Source organism: Haliaeetus albicilla, chromosome Z (assembly GCF_947461875.1).
Source record: "Haliaeetus albicilla chromosome Z, bHalAlb1.1, whole genome shotgun sequence".
Classification (NCBI taxonomy): Eukaryota; Metazoa; Chordata; class Aves; order Accipitriformes; family Accipitridae; genus Haliaeetus; species Haliaeetus albicilla.
Genome location: NC_091516.1, coordinates 12,374,797 through 12,393,713, shown reverse-complemented (window position 1 = coordinate 12,393,713; position 18,917 = coordinate 12,374,797). Strand labels below are relative to the sequence as shown.

General features: G+C 43.6%; 2 protein-coding genes across 5 annotated transcripts in view; one reads left to right on the top strand and one right to left on the bottom strand.

The window, feature by feature from the left end:
* Nucleotides 1-821: 821 nt before the first annotated feature.
* MTX3 (metaxin 3) lies at nucleotides 822-11,316 on the bottom strand. 4 transcript variants are annotated; one of them, XM_069777514.1, is made up of 9 exons: nucleotides 11,055-11,316; nucleotides 10,466-10,535; nucleotides 8,796-8,872; nucleotides 7,154-7,246; nucleotides 5,923-6,105; nucleotides 5,699-5,775; nucleotides 4,656-4,813; nucleotides 4,163-4,251; nucleotides 822-2,792 (listed from the first exon to the last, which is right to left on the bottom strand). In XM_069777514.1, the coding sequence occupies exons 1-9, from the start codon at nucleotides 11,133-11,135 to the stop codon at nucleotides 2,718-2,720; spliced, it is 903 nt and encodes a 300-aa protein (XP_069633615.1). In that variant the 5' UTR covers nucleotides 11,136-11,316; the 3' UTR covers nucleotides 822-2,717. The 4 variants fall into 4 exon arrangements, with proteins under 4 accessions (XP_069633615.1, XP_069633614.1, XP_069633617.1 ...); XM_069777513.1 differs by having other exon boundaries at nucleotides 822-2,766; nucleotides 11,055-11,291; XM_069777516.1 differs by lacking the exon at nucleotides 4,163-4,251 and having other exon boundaries at nucleotides 822-2,766; nucleotides 11,055-11,313.
* A 4,715-nt stretch (nucleotides 11,317-16,031) lies between these two features.
* The window catches only part of THBS4 (thrombospondin 4), a 40,793-nt gene continuing 37,907 nt past the window's right edge, over nucleotides 16,032-18,917 (top strand). The window contains exon 1 of the mRNA XM_069777688.1: nucleotides 16,032-16,194. Within this exon, the coding sequence (XP_069633789.1) occupies nucleotides 16,104-16,194 (91 nt within the window). The 5' untranslated portion in view covers nucleotides 16,032-16,103. The remainder of the gene's footprint in view (nucleotides 16,195-18,917) is intronic.

The following is an 18,917-nucleotide window of genomic DNA, read 5'->3' as shown; positions in this document are numbered from 1 at the left end:
CCACGGCAGGTTTTCACTCTGCAGCTGAGGTAGGTAGCCATGGCTTCCTTTACATTCAGCAGACACACACATTTTCAGAACTTGACTCACTCCGCTATTTTGGGTATCTACTTCAAGGAGATGAAATGCAACCTAGATCCCATCCTTCTCCAATAGCCAGAGAAGGACCTTTGACTACTTCAGATGCAGATAGCTACAGTTACTCAAACTGATCCCACACTGGACATCATTAAGTACCCGGCTTCAAAACTCAGACACACAAAATATGCCAGTAAACTAACGGGCAAGCCCAAGCTGTCAGGCCAGAGATGATACTTCCCACATAAAGGAGTTTGGTTTTGAATTCACCTTGGATAAAAAGTAGAAAAAGGAAGGAAGTGCATGGCTGTGCAACCTCACTGGTTGCCTGGGATGGTATGCACTACTGCAGGCAATGTTGCTGTGATCTCTGGTCCTGTCGTCCTCTGCCATGCAGTGAATGAAGTCACTCAGGCATTGGCTTGTCAAAATTTTGCTCTCACACAGCCCAAGGCTCACATTCAGTAAGATTAGAAAACCTGTGCTTTCCTATTCCCCCCTTCCCAAAAGCAGCTGTGTTGAAAGAAAGGATTGGTACTGAATAGCTGCGGCGAAAATTTAAAATCTGCCCTCATGGATACGCTAAATTGTTCCAATTTTTTGTTCTAGCAGTCAGCAGTTTTTATTTTTTCTTTTAATTTTTTTTTTTTTTTTTACAGACAAGATAAACCTTTTCACAAGGAAAAAAAAAATGTTCAAAAAACCTGACATAATTTCCATAAAAAACACTACAAAAACTCCACTAAATATCCAAAATTTTAATCTTGGAACAATGACCTTTTTACAAAGAGATTTTAAGGATTTGAGTGTACATAATCACAAAAGCAACAAACTAAGGCATATTCTCCATAGCCACGTTTATAAATTAAAGACTTTGAAAAGCCATCTGACTTGATCTTATTTAAACCTTGTCAAGATACAGGCAGTACAAATTTTAAAATGTTTGACTTACTTTTAAATGTAGTGGACTGTCAGTTTATACAATTATCATGAGTATGAGCTAGACTAATTTCAAATCACTGAAACAAATACTTTAGTAAGAGCATGAAGCTTAAACATTATTTTAAAGTGCTCATTAGAAACCCAACATTTCAATTATAATTAAGAAATGTTAAAAGATATTACATTCCTTACATGTCGAGTCTGAAAGTACAGTATGTACACAATCTACAGTTTTGTCTTTATAAATAGGAAATAATTTACCATGTATCTCAAACATGACTAGTAGCTGAAGGGAAGCTGAAAGACTATTTTGATTTGGCCAGAAAAAGTTAAAAAACAGAACAGTCATCCCATACATACAACTACCAGAATTCTATATCCTAAGCACTGCCACTTTGGCCCATCTCCTTGACTAATTCTCCTACACCCACTCATGAAGCATCTGCCAGTATGTTGCCAGTAGAGAATTACAGCATCTCTTGTAACAGAATTGCTTGGGTCTCTAGAACTGGCAAGGCTGCTGCTAAGAGAAAACGTAATGAGGCGTCAAGTCCCTTAATAAAACACAAGAATTATATGCTGCAATGTATTACACTTTGCAGAGATAAAAGAACTCTGAACTAGGCTGTCAAACAATAAAAATTTGGACGTTCTTTATGTTAGTTATTTTTTTATGAGCACTACAGTTCATTCAACAAGACAAAACTAATTCAAAGGCATCTGTGACAAATTTAAAAGCCTACATCAGCTTTCTTGTAAACCTAAAACCAATCTTGTAAAAATCTTGTAAAACCCTACCCAGTTTCCTTCAATCCAGAGCCACAGTATGTTTGCTAGTCAAGTCTCCTGTCCTGACAGGAGCTAATCAAACCTCTCCATCTCACTAGCAGTCCTCTGTGATTTTGCCTTAACAGTTTTGCATCATGTGGTATTACCCTGTGCGCAGTTAAGTGCGTTTCACACAGGACTAATACCAGGTACCTGTGAAATGTTAGTATTGTACATCATTGTACTCCCCACAGCGTGCACACTTTTCAACAATCCCCCTTAAAGTACAACATGGCAAGTTTTCAAAAATACAAACAACCTTAAAACACAAGACCCAGGAGTGTTCATGAAAGCACAATAAAAAATATTTAACTTCCTCCCATTGCTTTTCATTTCTCAGCTGCCATGAAGGGCAATATTTCATTTTTTTCTGGGTCTTTTCACCAATTTTGCAACTGGACTTTGTAATTTTCAGACAGATATAAGAGTATACCCACTCACATATAGTTACATGATTACAGTAAAATCAAAAGCCACAACATAAAATAATGGTGAACATTCCATAAGTGGAATTGTAACTTTTGGTCAACATTTCTGCTAGGCTAAAGGCAAAAATATGCTGTACAAGATCATGTTAACATCTGCAGGAATAAGCCTCTTGTTTACTTTGGCCTCCTCTTAGTGTGTGGTCAGCCTGAACTATGCAATTTCTTAAAAGAATGGGTAGGTAGATTGTTAAGCTATTATTTCTTCCCTGCTTGTACCTATTAGCAGATTCTTCCCTTGCAAAACAACATTCACGTGTAAAAATGTACTGTGGTGCTCAGAAGAGTTGAAGGCAAACACGTGTATGAGCAACAAAACCTGTCAAGGTGACAAACGATTCAATGGACTGCCTTCTTCTCCACCCGCAGCAAGCTTGAGCGTTGTTAGCTTTCGAGGGGGATGCTGAGGACTCTTACGAAGGTTGTCGTCCATCTGCAGAGAAATAATGAGAGCCGGATCTGGCAAACAGTAGAATATAGATTATACAATTAGTCTATTTGTCAGGGCTGCCATCATTAATGCTGGTTTGGGCTATTTTTTACCCTGTTATTCCAGGCCCAGCCAAAACTGATGCCTTAGTTCCTTTCCACTCCCAAATATATTCTTGTGTTAGAGCTGCTATTCATTCCATTAGCATATGGTGTATCAAACCCAGGGCAAATAGGTGTGCTTCTGGTCAAATCATTTCATCAAAATTACTGAAGAAAGCAACATTGCTACTTTCTTCTAAGAGGTCAAAGTTTCAATTTTGTATGATAGCCAAATGCTGCTAGAAAGCAGATCAAAAGTCAAACTGCTAACATCAATGGATGCTTTTGCACGTTCAGCAGCTTGCAAGAACAAATGTTTTTCAAGTTAGAAACATTCTGGAGGCGCTGGGTGAATTTAGATTAGTTACATAAGACCTTTTCAAAGACAGGTTAAAATAAATCTCTGAATATAAAGATTTTACATTTTTATAGGAAATGAATGTAACGCCCTGTGCATAATGTGGTATCAAGAAGAGTCTAGTTACTACAGAATAAACAGAATCACAGGAGACAGCACAGGGGAGATCTTCAGAGCTTGCCTAGTCCATCCCATTTCCTCAAGGTAGGATCAGCTTTACCTAAATCACACCTGACAAATGTCTGCGTAACCCATTCTTTAAAACTTCCACAGTCACACTTCAATACCACAAAGAGGAGACATAATCAATACCTAATGCTACAGAAGCTGATGGTAGTTAATGACCTATTTCATACACTGATCCTTTTCAGGAAGAAATGCTTTCTATCCTTCTAGTTAGAGTGTTCTGTCTGCACCAGAAGACTAATTCACAAGTATTTTTCACATAAGTTGTATAGCTTTTGTTAAATGCTGAGTGACAGCCTTAGAAACAAAGAATATAAAGAAATACAAGCTAGATGTAGAACAAGCAGGAGAAAGAGTGACTATAGGTTAGTGACTACAGCATTCAGCTGGGAGCAAGGAGAGCTGGCAATCAGTCTTAACTTGCAGGACCACTTCTGAGTTTTGATCAATGTATTTGCCTCCTCCTTTGCTGTAATGTACGCTTGCAGAAAGACAATCTTCTTTTGTTTGTACACGCACTTACAATCAAAAGAACGTCGTCTTGCAATAAAAATCCTTTTTAACTACAAGGCTTCATTAACTATTCCTTTCAAATGAGATAATATTCTTCCTGTCTCTATACACAAAGTAACTCACTAGAAAAGAAGCAATTAAAATAAAATGTCCATTGTACAGTTGCAGTTGCCATGCAAGAGTATCTGTGAACAAGTAACCACAATGAAGCAGGAAAATTAGAGACTGAAGCAAAAGTAACCTTTTCAATCAAGTTGGATTCCTTATTTACAAGCTGTGTGAGTTTCTGCAGATTAGCATCTGCTGTATCCTGTCCAGCCGGAGAATGGCCTGGAGAGTGAAGGTAGAAAGATGAGGAGTGACAAGGTATTTACAAAAGCTTTTAAATCCTTAAAAAATAAACCCGCATTGGAGACAAAGTTCATGCAGTATTTTTATTATAAGAGTTTAAGAGGAAAAGCCATTCCATGTGAGAAAAACAGAAGTACTAAGCATAAGCCATAGCACAGATACAGGTGCATTTTGCCAATGCTTGACAGAGTCTAAAACTGAGTATTAACGTTTGCTTTTAATTTTCAATCCCTTCCACACAACTCTGGAAATTTCTCTACCTCATTTCCTCACAGAAGCTCTAGCATAAAATCTAATTCCGCCTTGGTTCACAGATGGAATCCTGGAGTCCCAATCCAAACAAGACTATACATGACAGAAAGGGGAGAAGAAACACAGCTTACCTGAGAGAGTTAACCTGAAGTAGCAAGTTAAAATATCATCACAGAATCGACACAGATTGGGAAGCTGTTTCAAATGCTCTTGTAATTGTACTCTGGGGAAGCACACTTTATAAATCGGTGCAAGGAAACCAAACACAAAGGCATCCAAGGTGGTAGGCCTGAAAAGAGTGACAAACAAAACAAAAAACCCAAAGTGACTACGGTAAGACATTAAAACCTCTACAATGTAACCGTTTTCTGTGTATGTCAAAACACAACTCATGACAGAACATAGCTCTTCTGGCATTCGAACTTTTCATATCGATCTAGTAAATGCTTTGTACAGACTATCTACTGACTTCAGCACCTCTGAACTAGAGACATGCTGGCAAGCTGAAACAGTAACTTCAGCATTAAAATCCAGTCATGCTGTCATGTGCGCTGATATAAAGCCACTCTAAAACACATTAGTGGCATCACAAAAGCCAAGCTGTATGCCAGGGGACCAGGATCCTCTCTCATGAAGTGGTCCGACTTCAGTGGATAAAGGAACAAATCACCCTTTTTAGGACCTGTTGGTACCATGATGTTGGCAGTATCTGCTCCCTCCTGTGTACATACCACAGGAATAGGAGTGTTCCCAGACCTACACCCTCCTTCCACGAAGGCAGTGGTAACACCTCAGGCTTAAAGCATTTCTTCTACATGCAAGCACAGGAGGTGACATTCAGTGGCTAGAAAAGCATTCTCTACACTAACTCATCAAGCACCCCACATTTTCTTAGCAGCTGTGGGCAGCATCTGCCTCTCTGTGAAAAAATACAGGATAAGGGAGACACCACATTGCCTTAGTCCAAAGATCTTGTTTGTGCCCTGTTTGCTCATTCAGATTTACCTGAAAAGCAGAGTGTGAGACATGAAACTACTGTGCAGCACTTTTAATGTTCTGGCAGGTTAAAAAGAAAAAAAAAAAAAAAAAAAAAAGTTTAAGTGTTCAGAGTTATGTGGTACCTGTCTTATTAATAAGTCATTAAAAAAAAAAAAAAAAAAAAAATCACACTCACGTATCTCCAAAGAAAAACTGAGATGTTCCCAATCTCTTCGACAGGAGATTTAGGCACTCCTTGGCATCCCTGTATATCTGATGAAACACAAGACTGTCTAAGAGCCCTACGTGTAGCAAGGCTAGTATACACAGCATCGTTCATCATTTGACAGTATGCTAGACTGCTTCAGTTCTTGTCTTTGACAGCACCAACTTACAAATTCTTTACTACACGACACATACCTGTGCTTCCACTTCAGTGAGACTGTAGAGTGGAGGCCCACCCCTGGTTAGCAAGATCCTATTCAGTGCTTCCCTGGACATCTTTCCAGGCAGATACAAACTCAGTGGGAAGGCAATCCTTGAGGCAAACCATGGCTTTGTCACGCTGCAGTAGTTTTCAGCCTCAACCCAGAAAGTGTGCAGCTGTATCAACACAAAGAAAAATATGACTGGAATTTCAGTAAAAATAGTAGACAACTCTTAAAACATGTGTAAGATCTCATGTCAAAGCAGAAGCACCAGGAATTATTGTTATTTAAGGCAATCAGGCTCCAAAAAGGATTATACTAATCCTTTGAGTGTAGAAGTATATAATTAAGGCAACAGCTACCTTCCACCTAAAGAAAAACAAAGATATTACATAGACCTATATACACGTGCATAAAATTACATGCACACTCATGTTTATCTATGTGTATATATATAGATATACACACTCATACACACACACATTGTACATAGAAAATACATTACCAAAAAAGTTGCTGATGTACAGGATCAGGTTTGAACTTTATAGGTTTTTGGGTTTTTTTTAAATTGTACATAAATCTTATAATAAAAGATATTATGAAATATTGAATTTGAAACCTTGTAGGTCAGCTGAAGAGGCTAGCCTATGATATCATCTGGTCAAAATATTTTTTCCTGTATAAACTGAAGCCAAAGTCATTCAAGGGATCCAATGTCTGGGGATTTTTATAGCTCTAATGTACGTACACTAAATTGGTGAGGGCATCTGGCCATGTTATTTAGAACTGAAAAATGAAACTACTGATGGGTATTTTCTCAAGAGTTCTATAACTGAGCAGTTCAAAAGAATTCCACAGTTGTGCAACCCACGTCAGACATACCACATCTTACTCACAGCTTTTTCAAAAGAATGAAATGCAACAAAAACCAGCCACAATACGCTGTTTTCAGGATACTGTTTCCCAAAAAGCATCTAAAAGAAAATAGGTGCCCTTTTAAAATGTCTTTCATAAATTCATTATTATTACTTCACATCCTACAAACACACACGTCTTTCCTTCTCAAAAGCTGCTAGGCAGTATTTCCAAAATTGGACTAACAAAGCAAATACATTCCAGCCAGGACTATGGCTGAGAGATTTTAATGTCTCTCACATTGGGCACCTCTTGTAGTATTCACTTCCAAAAATTCTGGCCATTATAAAGTATTTCTCAATACTTACCAGAGCAGGAAGCAGCTTCTCTTCAAGTAGTGCAATATATGCCAGTGTATCAGCTCCTTGTTTTGCAGACAATTCATAATCAGCATTATACTTCTACAAATTAAAAAAAAAAATACATACTACAGTGTTACACAGAACTTTCCAAAAAGATGATCAATGCAACCTGAAGCTGCTTCAAAGTTAACAGCTATCAAGCCAGTAAATACAACAACATTTTTTGGGACAGAAAGCACACGCTTACTAGAATTTCTTTACTTCTTCAGGCCAGCTATGTTAAACCTCCTTGCATCTCCCTCTTCCACTTCCCCATTCTTAGATTTTGGGGCCCTCCTAGCTCCAAAATAACTCTTGTGTCTCCTTCCCACTGCTTTCCAAACAACTGTTCAATGATACAGAGGCAATTTTTCAGTACTTAGGGATGTAGCAAACCTCTGGCAAGTCCCCACCTTTATTTTTGAAGAAGAATCTGACACTTAAGCTGGTGTAAGTGTACAAAAAGGCAAGCATTCCCGTCTTTTGCTTTTAAGTACTATTCTAAAAGTTTAGAAATTGGATGCTGACAATATAAGGGACTAAATACACAGCTAAATTAGTGCAGTTACAGCTGACTGAGCTTTTAATTCTGACACTGGATCCTTTTAAGGTACGTTAAAAGGGCTGGTAAGTTTTTCGGGGTGAGAGGAGATTCGTTTCATTAATTTAGAAACAAAGGGTCAGTGCTGATCCTTATACATCTGAAAAGCAAGTATATTATTGTTATACTTAAACTCAAAGAGAGATTTTTTTTTCCCAACATTAAGGAATCTTTGGTATTCAAATGGCTATGAAACTTATGAATTTTAAAACAACTGTCTAAAATCCCATCTCGAATGCGCAGTTTTCAAATTCTGTTTTTCTTCCCCCCAAAGATGTAAAGTTTCACTAACATGGCATTCATCAGATAATCTTCTTGACTAGGCAGGAACTGAATTACTAACGTAAAAGCAGAAAAGTGGGCTGGAGGACCAGCTTAGAAATAAAAAGATCATACCATGCTTTATTAGACATCTTTATACTTTGTGAAAAGCAGAAATTGTATAGCTTTATTCTTTGTGAATAAAACATTAAGAGATCTGCAAAAGGCAAGCAAGAGTTGACTACGCAATAACATGATGTGCATCAAAAAATACTTGCAGACATTTTTATGCTACAAGCTATAGAAAAACTACATAGATTAAAAAACAACGCTGTATGTATTATCCTTCAAAAAAAGAGCACTGGGAGATGATTACCCACTTGAGCAGTTAAAACCACATTTCCCAAACTGTAATATCTTAGGTCTGCAAAGCCATAATGACGTTAAAAGCATTACAATTAAGAGCAGGGTGCTCAGAGAGAAACTGCTCAGTTAAGGCCAGTTTGCTGTCCTTTTCAATGAACAGTTTTCTCGTGCCTATTTTTAAATCTTTCACACAACTAACAATCAAACTTTCAAACAGCAATCTGCTATCCACCATTTTGCAATTCTCACGCATATATGAAAAACAGGAAAGCACTGAGTCTGAAATGAGTTCCAGGTTTTCGGAAGCCTATATCAACATATACAGGGGACATGCAGAGTCACTACAAGGCAGAGAAAACAAATCTTTTGAAAGAAACCTACCTGTCTTCTTAAGAAGTTTAATATTTTTGCTGGCTGAGAAATAACAATGTCTTCTGATATCAGAACTGGTACATCTCCTAAAAGGCATAAATAATACAGTCAACAATTTATATGGATGAGTTTTAACATAACTAGAAAGCAATCAGTCACTTCACCTACTTTCCTTTTCTCCATAGCATGCTCTGATCTTTCTAACATGTACACATAAACTAAGCTTTACACAGCAGGGGAGTTCCACCAACATCACAAATATATTTAGTGTATTGCGGCCTTCACTAATAACAATACATAAAAAAGGGCCCACATCAAATCAGACTGAAGCCAATGTCTTCTGCTAGATATCTGATACCTTGAGAACCATGCTACTTGTCTGGATTTCAGATGTTCATCGTAAGCCAAAAATTCCAACCCAGTCCAACTGCCCTCTCAACTCATTCACCTCTGGGCCTCTTCTTCCTGCTGCTCCCATTTTTCGCTGCCCTTCCCCTCCAAATCCATTTTAACCACCTGTTTTCTCTAGCCTTGCTACAACCACTGCCCAAGCTACCACTGCATAACCATGACCTATTCCAGAACCAAATATTTCCCTTCTGCCAGAAGCTACTGGTCAGCCTTTACTCATCAGATTGCAGAATGAAAGACTGTAGAGTGTAAAATCTCTGTAACAGGGGCTATCTTATAGCACATTCACAACGTAACTGCCACAATGAGTCTAACATGACTGTGTTGCTAAATCCTACTAAAATATCAATTATCAGCAACACTTACTATTCGGATTTTTTTTTTAATGCATTTTATGTATTTTGTTTATGAAGAAAGCCACTGAACTTTTGGCAAGTACACTCAGCTAGTTCCTGGTATTTTCTGCTAACAGAAAAAAAAAACACACTGAAAAGCAAGAGTCAAAGGAGCAACTTCTGCATGGATACTTTAATGCCTAAACTGATGATGTGGTAAGTGTAAATGACAGAGTCCTTCAACCTTGCAGAGATTTTACCTGTCTGGAATACATCAAGATAATAACTTAAATGCTGAGCAAACAGATAAGCAATGAGTAGAAGTATCCAACAGGAAGTCCTCTCTGATACCTTATCTTCAACTTCTCTGGCAACTAGGTTGTTAGTCACTTTTTCTGAGTCAACCTCTCTAACTCAGCACAGTACTAAACATCCCAGCTGGTGCAAGTTACACTCTTTGAGGCTCACATTTCACTTCCAACTGTACCAGCCCATTAAATTATGTATAATTAAAGAACACTATTTCCATACACAAGTCTAGTTACTATCATTATAAATATGCAAAGTGCAAAAAGCTTAAAAATTTGCTTTCATTACACCATCAATTTAGACTACCTGACAGAAACAGGCATGTACTTGGCACCACTGCTCTGCTGACTGTCTGCTGCTTCACCCATACTCATTTTAATAAAGTGCCCTTTGAGGCACTTTATTTATGTCTTCCATTATTTTATTCCCACAAATTCATCACACTTGATCCTGTAAAGTCATTTATCAATGTATCGTGAAGCAGGTACCCTTCACGGGGGGGGGGGGGGGGGGGGGTACACTCATTAACGCAAAACCAAAGCATGCGTAGAAACAACACAGAAACTGGAACCCGCATTTATGACGTGGCTATGATTAAAATAGTAAAAACCACAAAGATGGTACCTTTTGGAGCTCTCCAAGAGTTATGTATAGTATTCACTGTCAGGGGAGCACCAGAAAATTTGGCATAAGCCTGCGATAAAGATTACGGGGAAAAAAAATCCAGACGTTATGTGTAAGAGAAGTGTAAGACAGAACTTGAACAGCTGTTTTAAACACCGTTTCTAGGAAATGCCGCCCCTTAAGGCCGGGGCCAGGCGGCCCCCGGGACGGCACGACGCCCTCTGAAAGGGCAGCAGCCCGGCCCGCGGCTCCGCGGGGGAGGGTCGCAACGCTCCGCGGAGAGGCGGCTCCCTGTGGGGGAAGGAGCCGGGGACCGCGCCGCGCCGCCCCGCCAGGCCCCGCCGCGGGCCCAACCGCCGTCGCCTCCCACCCCCGGCCGACCACGGCGGCAGCAGCGGGCCCCTCGCCCAGCACAGGCCCGGCCTCAGGGCGACAAAGGCGGGCGCGCCCCTCGGCGGCGGCGGCGCCGCCTCTCCCGGGGGGAAGAACCCCGCGGACACCCGTGCCGGCGGCAGGCAAGCCCCGGGGCGCCGTGCCTCCCTCCTGCCCTCCCTTCCTCCCGGGGCGGGTGCCGGCCGCCGGCCATTACCATGACGGTTAGAGACTCCGGGTGCAGGGACGGCAGCCCCCAATCGCCTCCCCAGCAGCTCAGCTCCATGGGAGCCGCCATCTTGCCCGCCGTCCGCGCCGGGCCGGGAAGCGCGGCGCTGCTGCCCTCTCATGGCGGCGCCCGAGCGCCGCCGGCCGCGCCTCGGGGAGGGAGAAGGCGGCGGGGGGCGTGCGCGCCTGAGGGGCCGCCGCCGTCCCCCGGGGCCGTGTGGCCGAGACGCGGCGGGGGCGGGGGGGGTCCCGCGTAAGGGCGTCCTGCCCTGCCCTGCCCCTGTTCACCGCCGCCTGCTGCCGAGGCCCGGGGGCGAGGCCGCTGGAGGCGTCGCTGAGGGGAAGGGGCGTCGGCGGCCCGAAGCCGTTGCCCTGTGAGGAGACGCCGCCCGCCCTGAGACACCGTCGTTTTACTCGTGAAAGAGGGCGGCTTGCGCTACCGCGTTGCTGAACCCCGGCTCTGTGGCTCTATTATTACACACGAAGTTCTGACCTTCCACAGGAACAAAAAATGTGGCTTTCGATCCAACGTAAAGAGCAGTCATCAGCGGTTTGGCGTTAAAAATAAGGAACTCTGGTCATACGGTACCAGTTTTCACCAAATTATAATGATAATCCATTCAGTGTGGGTTTTTTTACTGTGGACCTTTAAAGGCATCTAGTTGTCAGCTGTTGCATTTCAGCAGGCATGCCACAGCACGTCTAAATACTAAGTCAAGTAAAATGTTTCCATCCTTCCCACACAAGGAAAAAATAATACCCGCTGACTTCAAAAAAAAACCTGCACTGACCACCCTTATTCAGGTCTCCTATGCATAAAGAGATGAGGAGAGCAAGGGCAAAGCTTCATCCATCCTCTCCCCCCCCCCCCCATCGTTTCAGATCTGCATGACATTTGTGGCAGAAAGTGTCATGATAAAAATCTGTGACACTGATCTAAGGTCACTCTGCTCCAGTTTATGAAGAACATAGGAGAAGAAACACGTATCCATTTTTTTTTCTCAGAAAAATGCACCACTGGCAATGTTAACAGTAGCAAAAAACTTTTTTTTTTTTTTTTTTTTTTTTAATGGCTACATTACATTTCTCCCTTTTCCTCCCTAGAGGGACCACCTAACTTCTAGTCAGTCTGTCCAGGTACTTTGGCCTGTTCACCGTGTGATCGCCTCACTGAGATGTGCAAGCTCAGCAGGCAACGGTGGCTCCTAACAGCTGTGATCCCCAACATCTCTTTCTGTACGTAGGATGAGCCAGCTTACAGCTCTCTTTAAGACAGGCTGCGAGAAGGCTTAGGAGGTAAATAGGAGAGTAAACTTCCTTTGCATTGCCTTAGGACCTAATTAATCTGAGCTGTTGTGGAGTCCAGAGCAAAGATGGAAAAAGGCAACCTGCATCTTCCCTCCCCCATCCAAAAGCTCAAGAACTTTTTCCTCTTGGTTGCCTGAGAGGAATTCCTATTAGTGTAAATGAAAAGTAAATAGGTGCATTGAGAATGGATATGTGCCTTGACTTGAAAAAGTGGGGCTTCAATTTGTGTTTCTAAAAAAGCAACACTTGTTCTGAAACCCGTGTTTGAAACCTTGTGTTCTACAAAATTTTTATGAAAATGTGGCAAGATCAAACCCAGAAGTATTGACATAAATATGGAAGGATGTGGTTCAGAGCTGATACTTTACTTGCATTAAGTCTTCTATATCTTAATTGTCCATGAATCCTGATTTTTAATCATCCATATAATTCCATAAATACAGTGAATCTCCTGATGCATATTCGGAGCAAAATATGAAAGCTGAATTAAGCAGCAGGGATTCCTTTCCCCTATCCCATTACTTGGAATTCAAAAGTCACAGACACTTCTGTAAAGCAAAATCTATAACGTTGGCAGCTTCTCTGTACTCCGTATGCTTAGAAATTTATTGATTTATGTAAAGTAAGCAGAACAAATATTTTAATGGTTGAGGTTTACTTGCAGATCCTATATAAAAAAAATCAACAGTCATATATTTCTGTAAGAAGCTTCCTTACAAAATGTTACTGGCTTTATGAAAAGTTTCTTGAAAACACAATGTCCAATAATCACGGTTTGATTCTTATCCAAGATATTAACCTCCAGTAAATTAAGCTAGAGTTTGTACTTCAAAGAATGCACAAGAGTGAAAAGGCAATAGATAGTATTCCATTGTTTTTATTGAAAATGATGATTAGAAGTTCAAATAGCCCCTTCCAGACAGCAGATAAACATTATACTTTGTGAAAATCCCTTAAAGAAGGTTGTGCTTGAGTACAAAATCCCCTTCAGCCTGTAACATACTCCAATAATAAAACTCCGCATAGAAATGAAAATTGGAAAAATTGTGGTGACCTTTATGTGTACTGTCTAAGTTCATCCAAAGGTGGACTTAAGCTTCTGTTTATATGCATTGTGAACTGCTTCCCTTTTGTTGCATTGTATTTTGCAGCATGCTCTGTTTGCCAGATATTGCTTCCATGTGCACTCTTGGTGAGGAAGCATGAAGAATAAGCAGATGTAGAGCAAGAACAGAATATGGTCCTCACAAATCTAACACTAATGAATATAGGGCCAATCAGCATCAGCGCAAGAGACTCCCATATGGCCAATCAGCATCAGTGGAAGAGACTCCTCTGTAGTTAAATCAGAAGTGAAAAATGGTAAGTCAAAATTATTTAATAAATATTTTTCACAGAGAGAGGAATTTTTTAAGAAAACATTTTGTATGTTGTGATAAACTCAAATAAATTACATAATAAATGGTTGCAAATAATTCATGGTGTTCCCTTCGATAGGTGAAAGCAAAACTTTACTATCCTTTTAACCCTCTTTTTTTGTCTGCTGTAGTCACTGAATGCTTTAATACAGAACTGTGATGATTTTGCAGACCTTCATGATGTTTTTGTGTCAGGCATTTAAGCCTATGTTTCCAAAGAATGCTCTTTGGTGATGGAGGGCTTTTCTGTAATAGATGGTAGAACAATATCAGTGCTGCTCTAGGTCCACGTATTAGCTTCTGCAGCATCTGTGCTGTCTCCATCCTTTAGGCTGGGGATGAGTTCTGGACTGAGACTTCTTTCTAGGGAGCTTGTGGCACTGTAAGTCCTTCCTTCTTCCTGTTTTTGTTCCACATCCTTGTCTCCTGCTCTACCGCCTTTCAGCCTCCATCTTTCTCCCTGCTCCGTAGCACTCTGCACCTTCTGCTCTGTTGTTCTCACTCCACTGTGCAGCTCTCTGCCAGCCTGCTGACACCACCACGTCATTGTGTCACTTCCACTGCAGGGGCAAGGGTGGTGGGCGTGAAGCCAAGGCGCTTCTTGTTGGGTGGAGACATACAGAGAAGAGAAGCAGGGTGAGGAGGAGGAATAGCACTGTGCTGGGACACACTGGCTATGGGGGAGCACCCTCCAGCCTGGCGCTGGGCAGAGGCAGAAATGAGTGACTAAAGGAGTGGGTCAACACTGTTGCACAAATAAGCTACGAAGTAGGGTGTGTTATCAGGTATATACCATGCGGGGAGGGCAACTAAAGGGCATGTGAATATAGGCCAGCTGAAGGTATTTGAAAATCCCACAGCGCCTGGAGAGAAGCCCACACCTGTGCTCTGCGCAGTGGCGGAGCTGCTCGGGCAGACCCTTCGCAGCGCGCTCCGCAGCCCCAGCCCTGCAGCGTGCTGTGTCTTGCCTCACACACAATGAGCCCCCCAAGGGCTGTTCTCTGCGGTGCTCGTTAGCTGTATACGCCAAGCCTGATGTGACTGAACATTAATCAACACTACTTTTCTCACTTAACATAAAATTTCCCTCCTATTGTTGCCCTTCTTTTTGTGATGTAAATAATATCAGACAGCTCCAGCTATTCCAATTGCGCACTGGGTAGCAAGCTGTGAGGGAGCCAGGCATGGCTTCCTGGGCTTCTTCTGACGTGACAGAGGTTCGTCTGCAGGGCTGAGGCACACAGAGAGGCACAGGACAAAGAGGGCAGGTTGGGAAGCCCACCATGTGCTGTCAGCTCCTGAGCGGGAGAAGCACCTTGCAGCTCTTCTACTGCCGCAGGGTCCCGTGGGAGACCCCTTCCTTTGTGAGCAGAAAGGGGGGGGGGAGGGTAGGGTGGCCTGCCTGATGGGTGGTTCCACGTGGGCATGGAGGAAACTGGTTGCCCAGCTGCTCAGCCCCAAAGGGGCTTGCTCACTTGCTCTGTTTCTCCTGTCCTTTCTCAACATCAGCAAGGCAGAGGCTAGAATTTGCTGGAGTAGAGGAGAAACAATGGGATAATGACATCCTGGGGGCATGCACAGTACTGAAAATTGTCGTAGTTGAAAGCAGAAGGTTTTTTAAAAACTGACTTTGGTTAAGTCATGGGGTTTGTGGGTTTGTAAGACAAGCAACCTTTTTCAGTAGCCTCAATCCAGTCGGTCTGAGCTCTCCCAAAGCTGCGATCTCTAAATGAAATGGAGGAGCAGATGATATGTTCCTCGCTTTGCCAGAGTCCCCTAGAAAATGAATTTGCCCCAGTCTGCAATCTGCACGACCCCTTTTGTTGACACTCTTCAGACAGGAAAAGTGGATGAGTTAAATTCCTACCAAGACCAAGTCTAGACACCAGAGCATCCCCATCCGTTTTGAATTCAATGCCACTTGAAGAGGTTTCAGTTCCCGGGGCTCCTCAAAGGGCAGCCTCCAGCCGGGATCCCGGCAGGTGTTGACCTCGCCGGTCCTCGGCAGGATCTCCGGCTCTGCCCGGCCGCAGACACCCGCACCGACGCTGGTCGTTCCCGGCTCGGGCCCCGACGGTTCCTTCGCTCCCTTCTGGTCCACCGCAGGGCTCGGCCGTTCCCCGCCGCGGCCCCCCCACCCCCGACGGCGCGGCACGGCGCGGCCCCCGCCCCCAGGGGCCGGGGGAGCCCCGGCCAATGGCCTGCCGCCGCCGCCGTCCCTCCCCGGACCCGGAGCCGCCCCCGTTAAACGGCGGGGCCCGGCGCGGAGAAGGGGCGCCGTCCTCCGCCGCCCTGCCCGGCCCGCGGCCGCCATGGGGTGCGAGCGCGGCGCCGCCGCCCTGCTGCTCCTGCCGCTCGCCCTGCAGCTGTGCCCGGGCCGCGCCGCCCCGCCCGCCCCCCGAGGTAAGGGCCCCCGCCGCCCCAGCTTCCCTCGGTTCAGCGAGCTTTTCTTTCCCCTCTTTCACTCCAGAAGGGCTTTGGGCTTGCGGCGTCCCGTCCCCTCCGCCGGGAGCCCTGTGCTGGCAGGGACGCGGGGCTGGGGAGGCGCCAGCTCCGCAGGTGCGAGGGGAGCCGGATCGCGAGCCCGAGCCGGAGCCGGAGCCCGAGCCCCGGCCGGAGCCCGAGCCCCAGCCGTCGCCGTCGCGGGCCGCGGGAGCGGCCGCTGCCCGGCGGGGCGCAGAAGGCGCCGTCGGAGCCGCCCCGCCGCCGGGCTGCCCGGGCCCCGCGGGCGTCCCTACCCGTGCTTTGCCCCGCCGGACGGGCGGTGGGAACCGGAGGAGGTCGCGGTGTAGCCGCTCCATCAGCCACCCCTGCTAAAATCAGCAAAAAGTGGTCTGGTTTTGTAGGGGTGCTGGTACGTGTGTTGAACGTCTGAAGAGCCCTTTTTCAGTTGCAAGTTGTCATAAATGGGAAGTGAGTTCTAAGCTATGAAAACTCGTCGGGAAAACCCTACTTCATAAAGTGTGTAGGAAAACAGGTGCCTTCGAAGTCCTGCGTTACTTTGGCAATGCTATGCACGCAGTTGAGTCAGGAGCCGCTTCATTTTAGAGCGTGCATAAACTGAGTGGTATCGCTCTCCAGTAGCAGTTTGTGACTGCAACCAGCTCAGCTACTGAGTGCAGCAGTTAGCCTAACTTCGTGCCGCTCCATGAGCCTTAAAGCTGCTCCTGGTTCTCTCTGCATTTTTACCCCCTGCATTGTCGTACGAAATTCTGTTTGGCGTTTTAATCGGTTATTCCTTAGTTAAGTGGAGCAGATCTAAAATACAGCCAATCAGATTAATTTAGCTGCATTCCCAAAAGCCTTTGTTGGAGCCCTTCTTGATGTAGTAACATTTCAGCAAATTGTCATATTGAGAAGTAGGGTATTGCTATATTTAAAAAAATAGAAGCAGATTTCTGGCTTGTCAGGGGCAGTGGCGAATGAAAGGCCCCACTCTCAACATGTGAAATTTTCATCTTGCAGTCAGTCAGAAATCATTGCAGTGGGGTTAGGGTTTCACTTCAGGTGTCTAAGCCATCATTAATTGTCTTGAAAAGTGCGGAACAGCAATGGAGCAGTGTTTACATTTACGGTTATTATGGTTAGCTGTGACTGGAGAAGAACCTTGGAGGGTCTCAAAAGCTGGTGTGACATGGCAGCAGAATTAAGGGAAAGAAAGGGTCTTTTGTTTTGAGCTCCATCCTCTCCTGTGCCACTAATTTCCCATCTGAAGAGCTAGCCTTGATTTTGTGGGGCACATCTCCCAAGAGTGGTTTGCCACTGTCTCAAGGTGTATCTGATCCCTTGCTAGCATTTTCACAGGAGGGTGAGCAGCTCCCTTCTAACAACCACAGAAAGCAGGCAGGGGAGAGAATTTTTGGTCTGTCTCACGAGTGGGCTCAAATTAGCTCAGTGGGTATGCACACTCGTGCTCAGAGGCATGCCTGAGTCCTCACTCTCACTGCATGGATTGAAACCAGCTGCTCGTGCCTTTCAGCTTCGGCAGTCCTTTTCTATCCATTTGTTTTCAAGTCTGCCTTTCCAGGGAGAGGAACAAAAAGGTGAGATTCTTCTAAAAATGAAATCTGAAATCCTCGTGGATTTTTTTTTTTCTTCTTTCTTCCAAACAAGCAACTGTAAGGTCTGAGAGCTGTCTCTCTCTGCCAACTTTACTAAGGATGTAAAATGAATTTTCATAACCCCATTGCACTTCTGCTAGCCACTTTTGCTAGCATATCTGTTATTTATGCTAAAGGATGGATCTGGTAACATACTGCATCTACATGCTGGTCAGCGAAGATATCCCAAGAGAGGGTTCTATAACATGGTGCCGAAGGATCCAGTTGAGGCAATGTACTTTATAGAACACAACTACCAAACCAATTTGAGCATTCATTCAAATTTCAAAAATTTCAATGAATGTTTTCCGTCAGGTTAGACAGGTGTTTGCCAGTGTTTAGTCATTACTTTTAGTATATTTCTCCTGCATTTTTAAGTGTTTGGCTCTAGCAGATATTAATCCATCTCACAGGAATTGATATAAAATCAGCCAACAGACCTAGAAGGACTGGACAAAATTTATAGCTATATTTTGTGCTGTCGGAGACTTAAGTACTGTATTGTGGTGCTCTGGCTGAGAAGACACAGCTGTATTTTATGAATTATTACCTGCAAAATGTTGTTGTACAGAGTAGTGAGTTGCATTTCAGTCTCTTGATTGGGCTATTGCTTTACTCTCTGTGCACTAAACATGTTGAAATACCCAGCCTTTTGCCTCTGCTGTCTGGGTCATTGGTTTCAGTGGGAGCAGTGGTTGTCCTGGGATGCTGTAAATCTGAACTGAATGAAAGAGAAGTCCTTTGACCAGATTAATCTCAGATATGTGTTTCTTAGTTGTTTGACAATGGTATTACAAGTGCATATAAATCAAAGGCCTGATTCTTTTTGTGTTGTGTCCTGAAAACTCTCAGTAGACTCATGGGATCCTTGGACCCAATGCAAGTCTAGACTTAAGCAATGATCTGTATCTCAATGGTTTCATGAGATGAAGGGAAAAAATCTCTTAATTTTTCTTTTTTTGGAAATGACATTACTGCCTAGATGAATGGATGCTCCAGAATGAGCAATGGAAGCAGCACAAACCC

What these genes read in the sequence shown, in the direction of transcription:
- MTX3 (XM_069777513.1), bottom strand. Translation starts at nt 11,135, where the DNA reads ATGGCGGCTCCCATGGAGCTGAGCTGCTGGGGAGGCGATTGGGGGCTG. An exon ending in AGAAGCTGCTTCCTGCTCTG is followed by an intron (nt 6,106 to 7,153) that starts GTAAGTATTGAG and finishes GTGTTGATACAG; the next exon opens with CTGCACACTTTCTGGGTTGA. An exon ending in CTTCAGGTTAACTCTCTCAG is followed by an intron (nt 4,252 to 4,655) that starts GTAAGCTGTGTT and finishes TTCACTCTCCAG; the next exon opens with GCCATTCTCCGGCTGGACAG.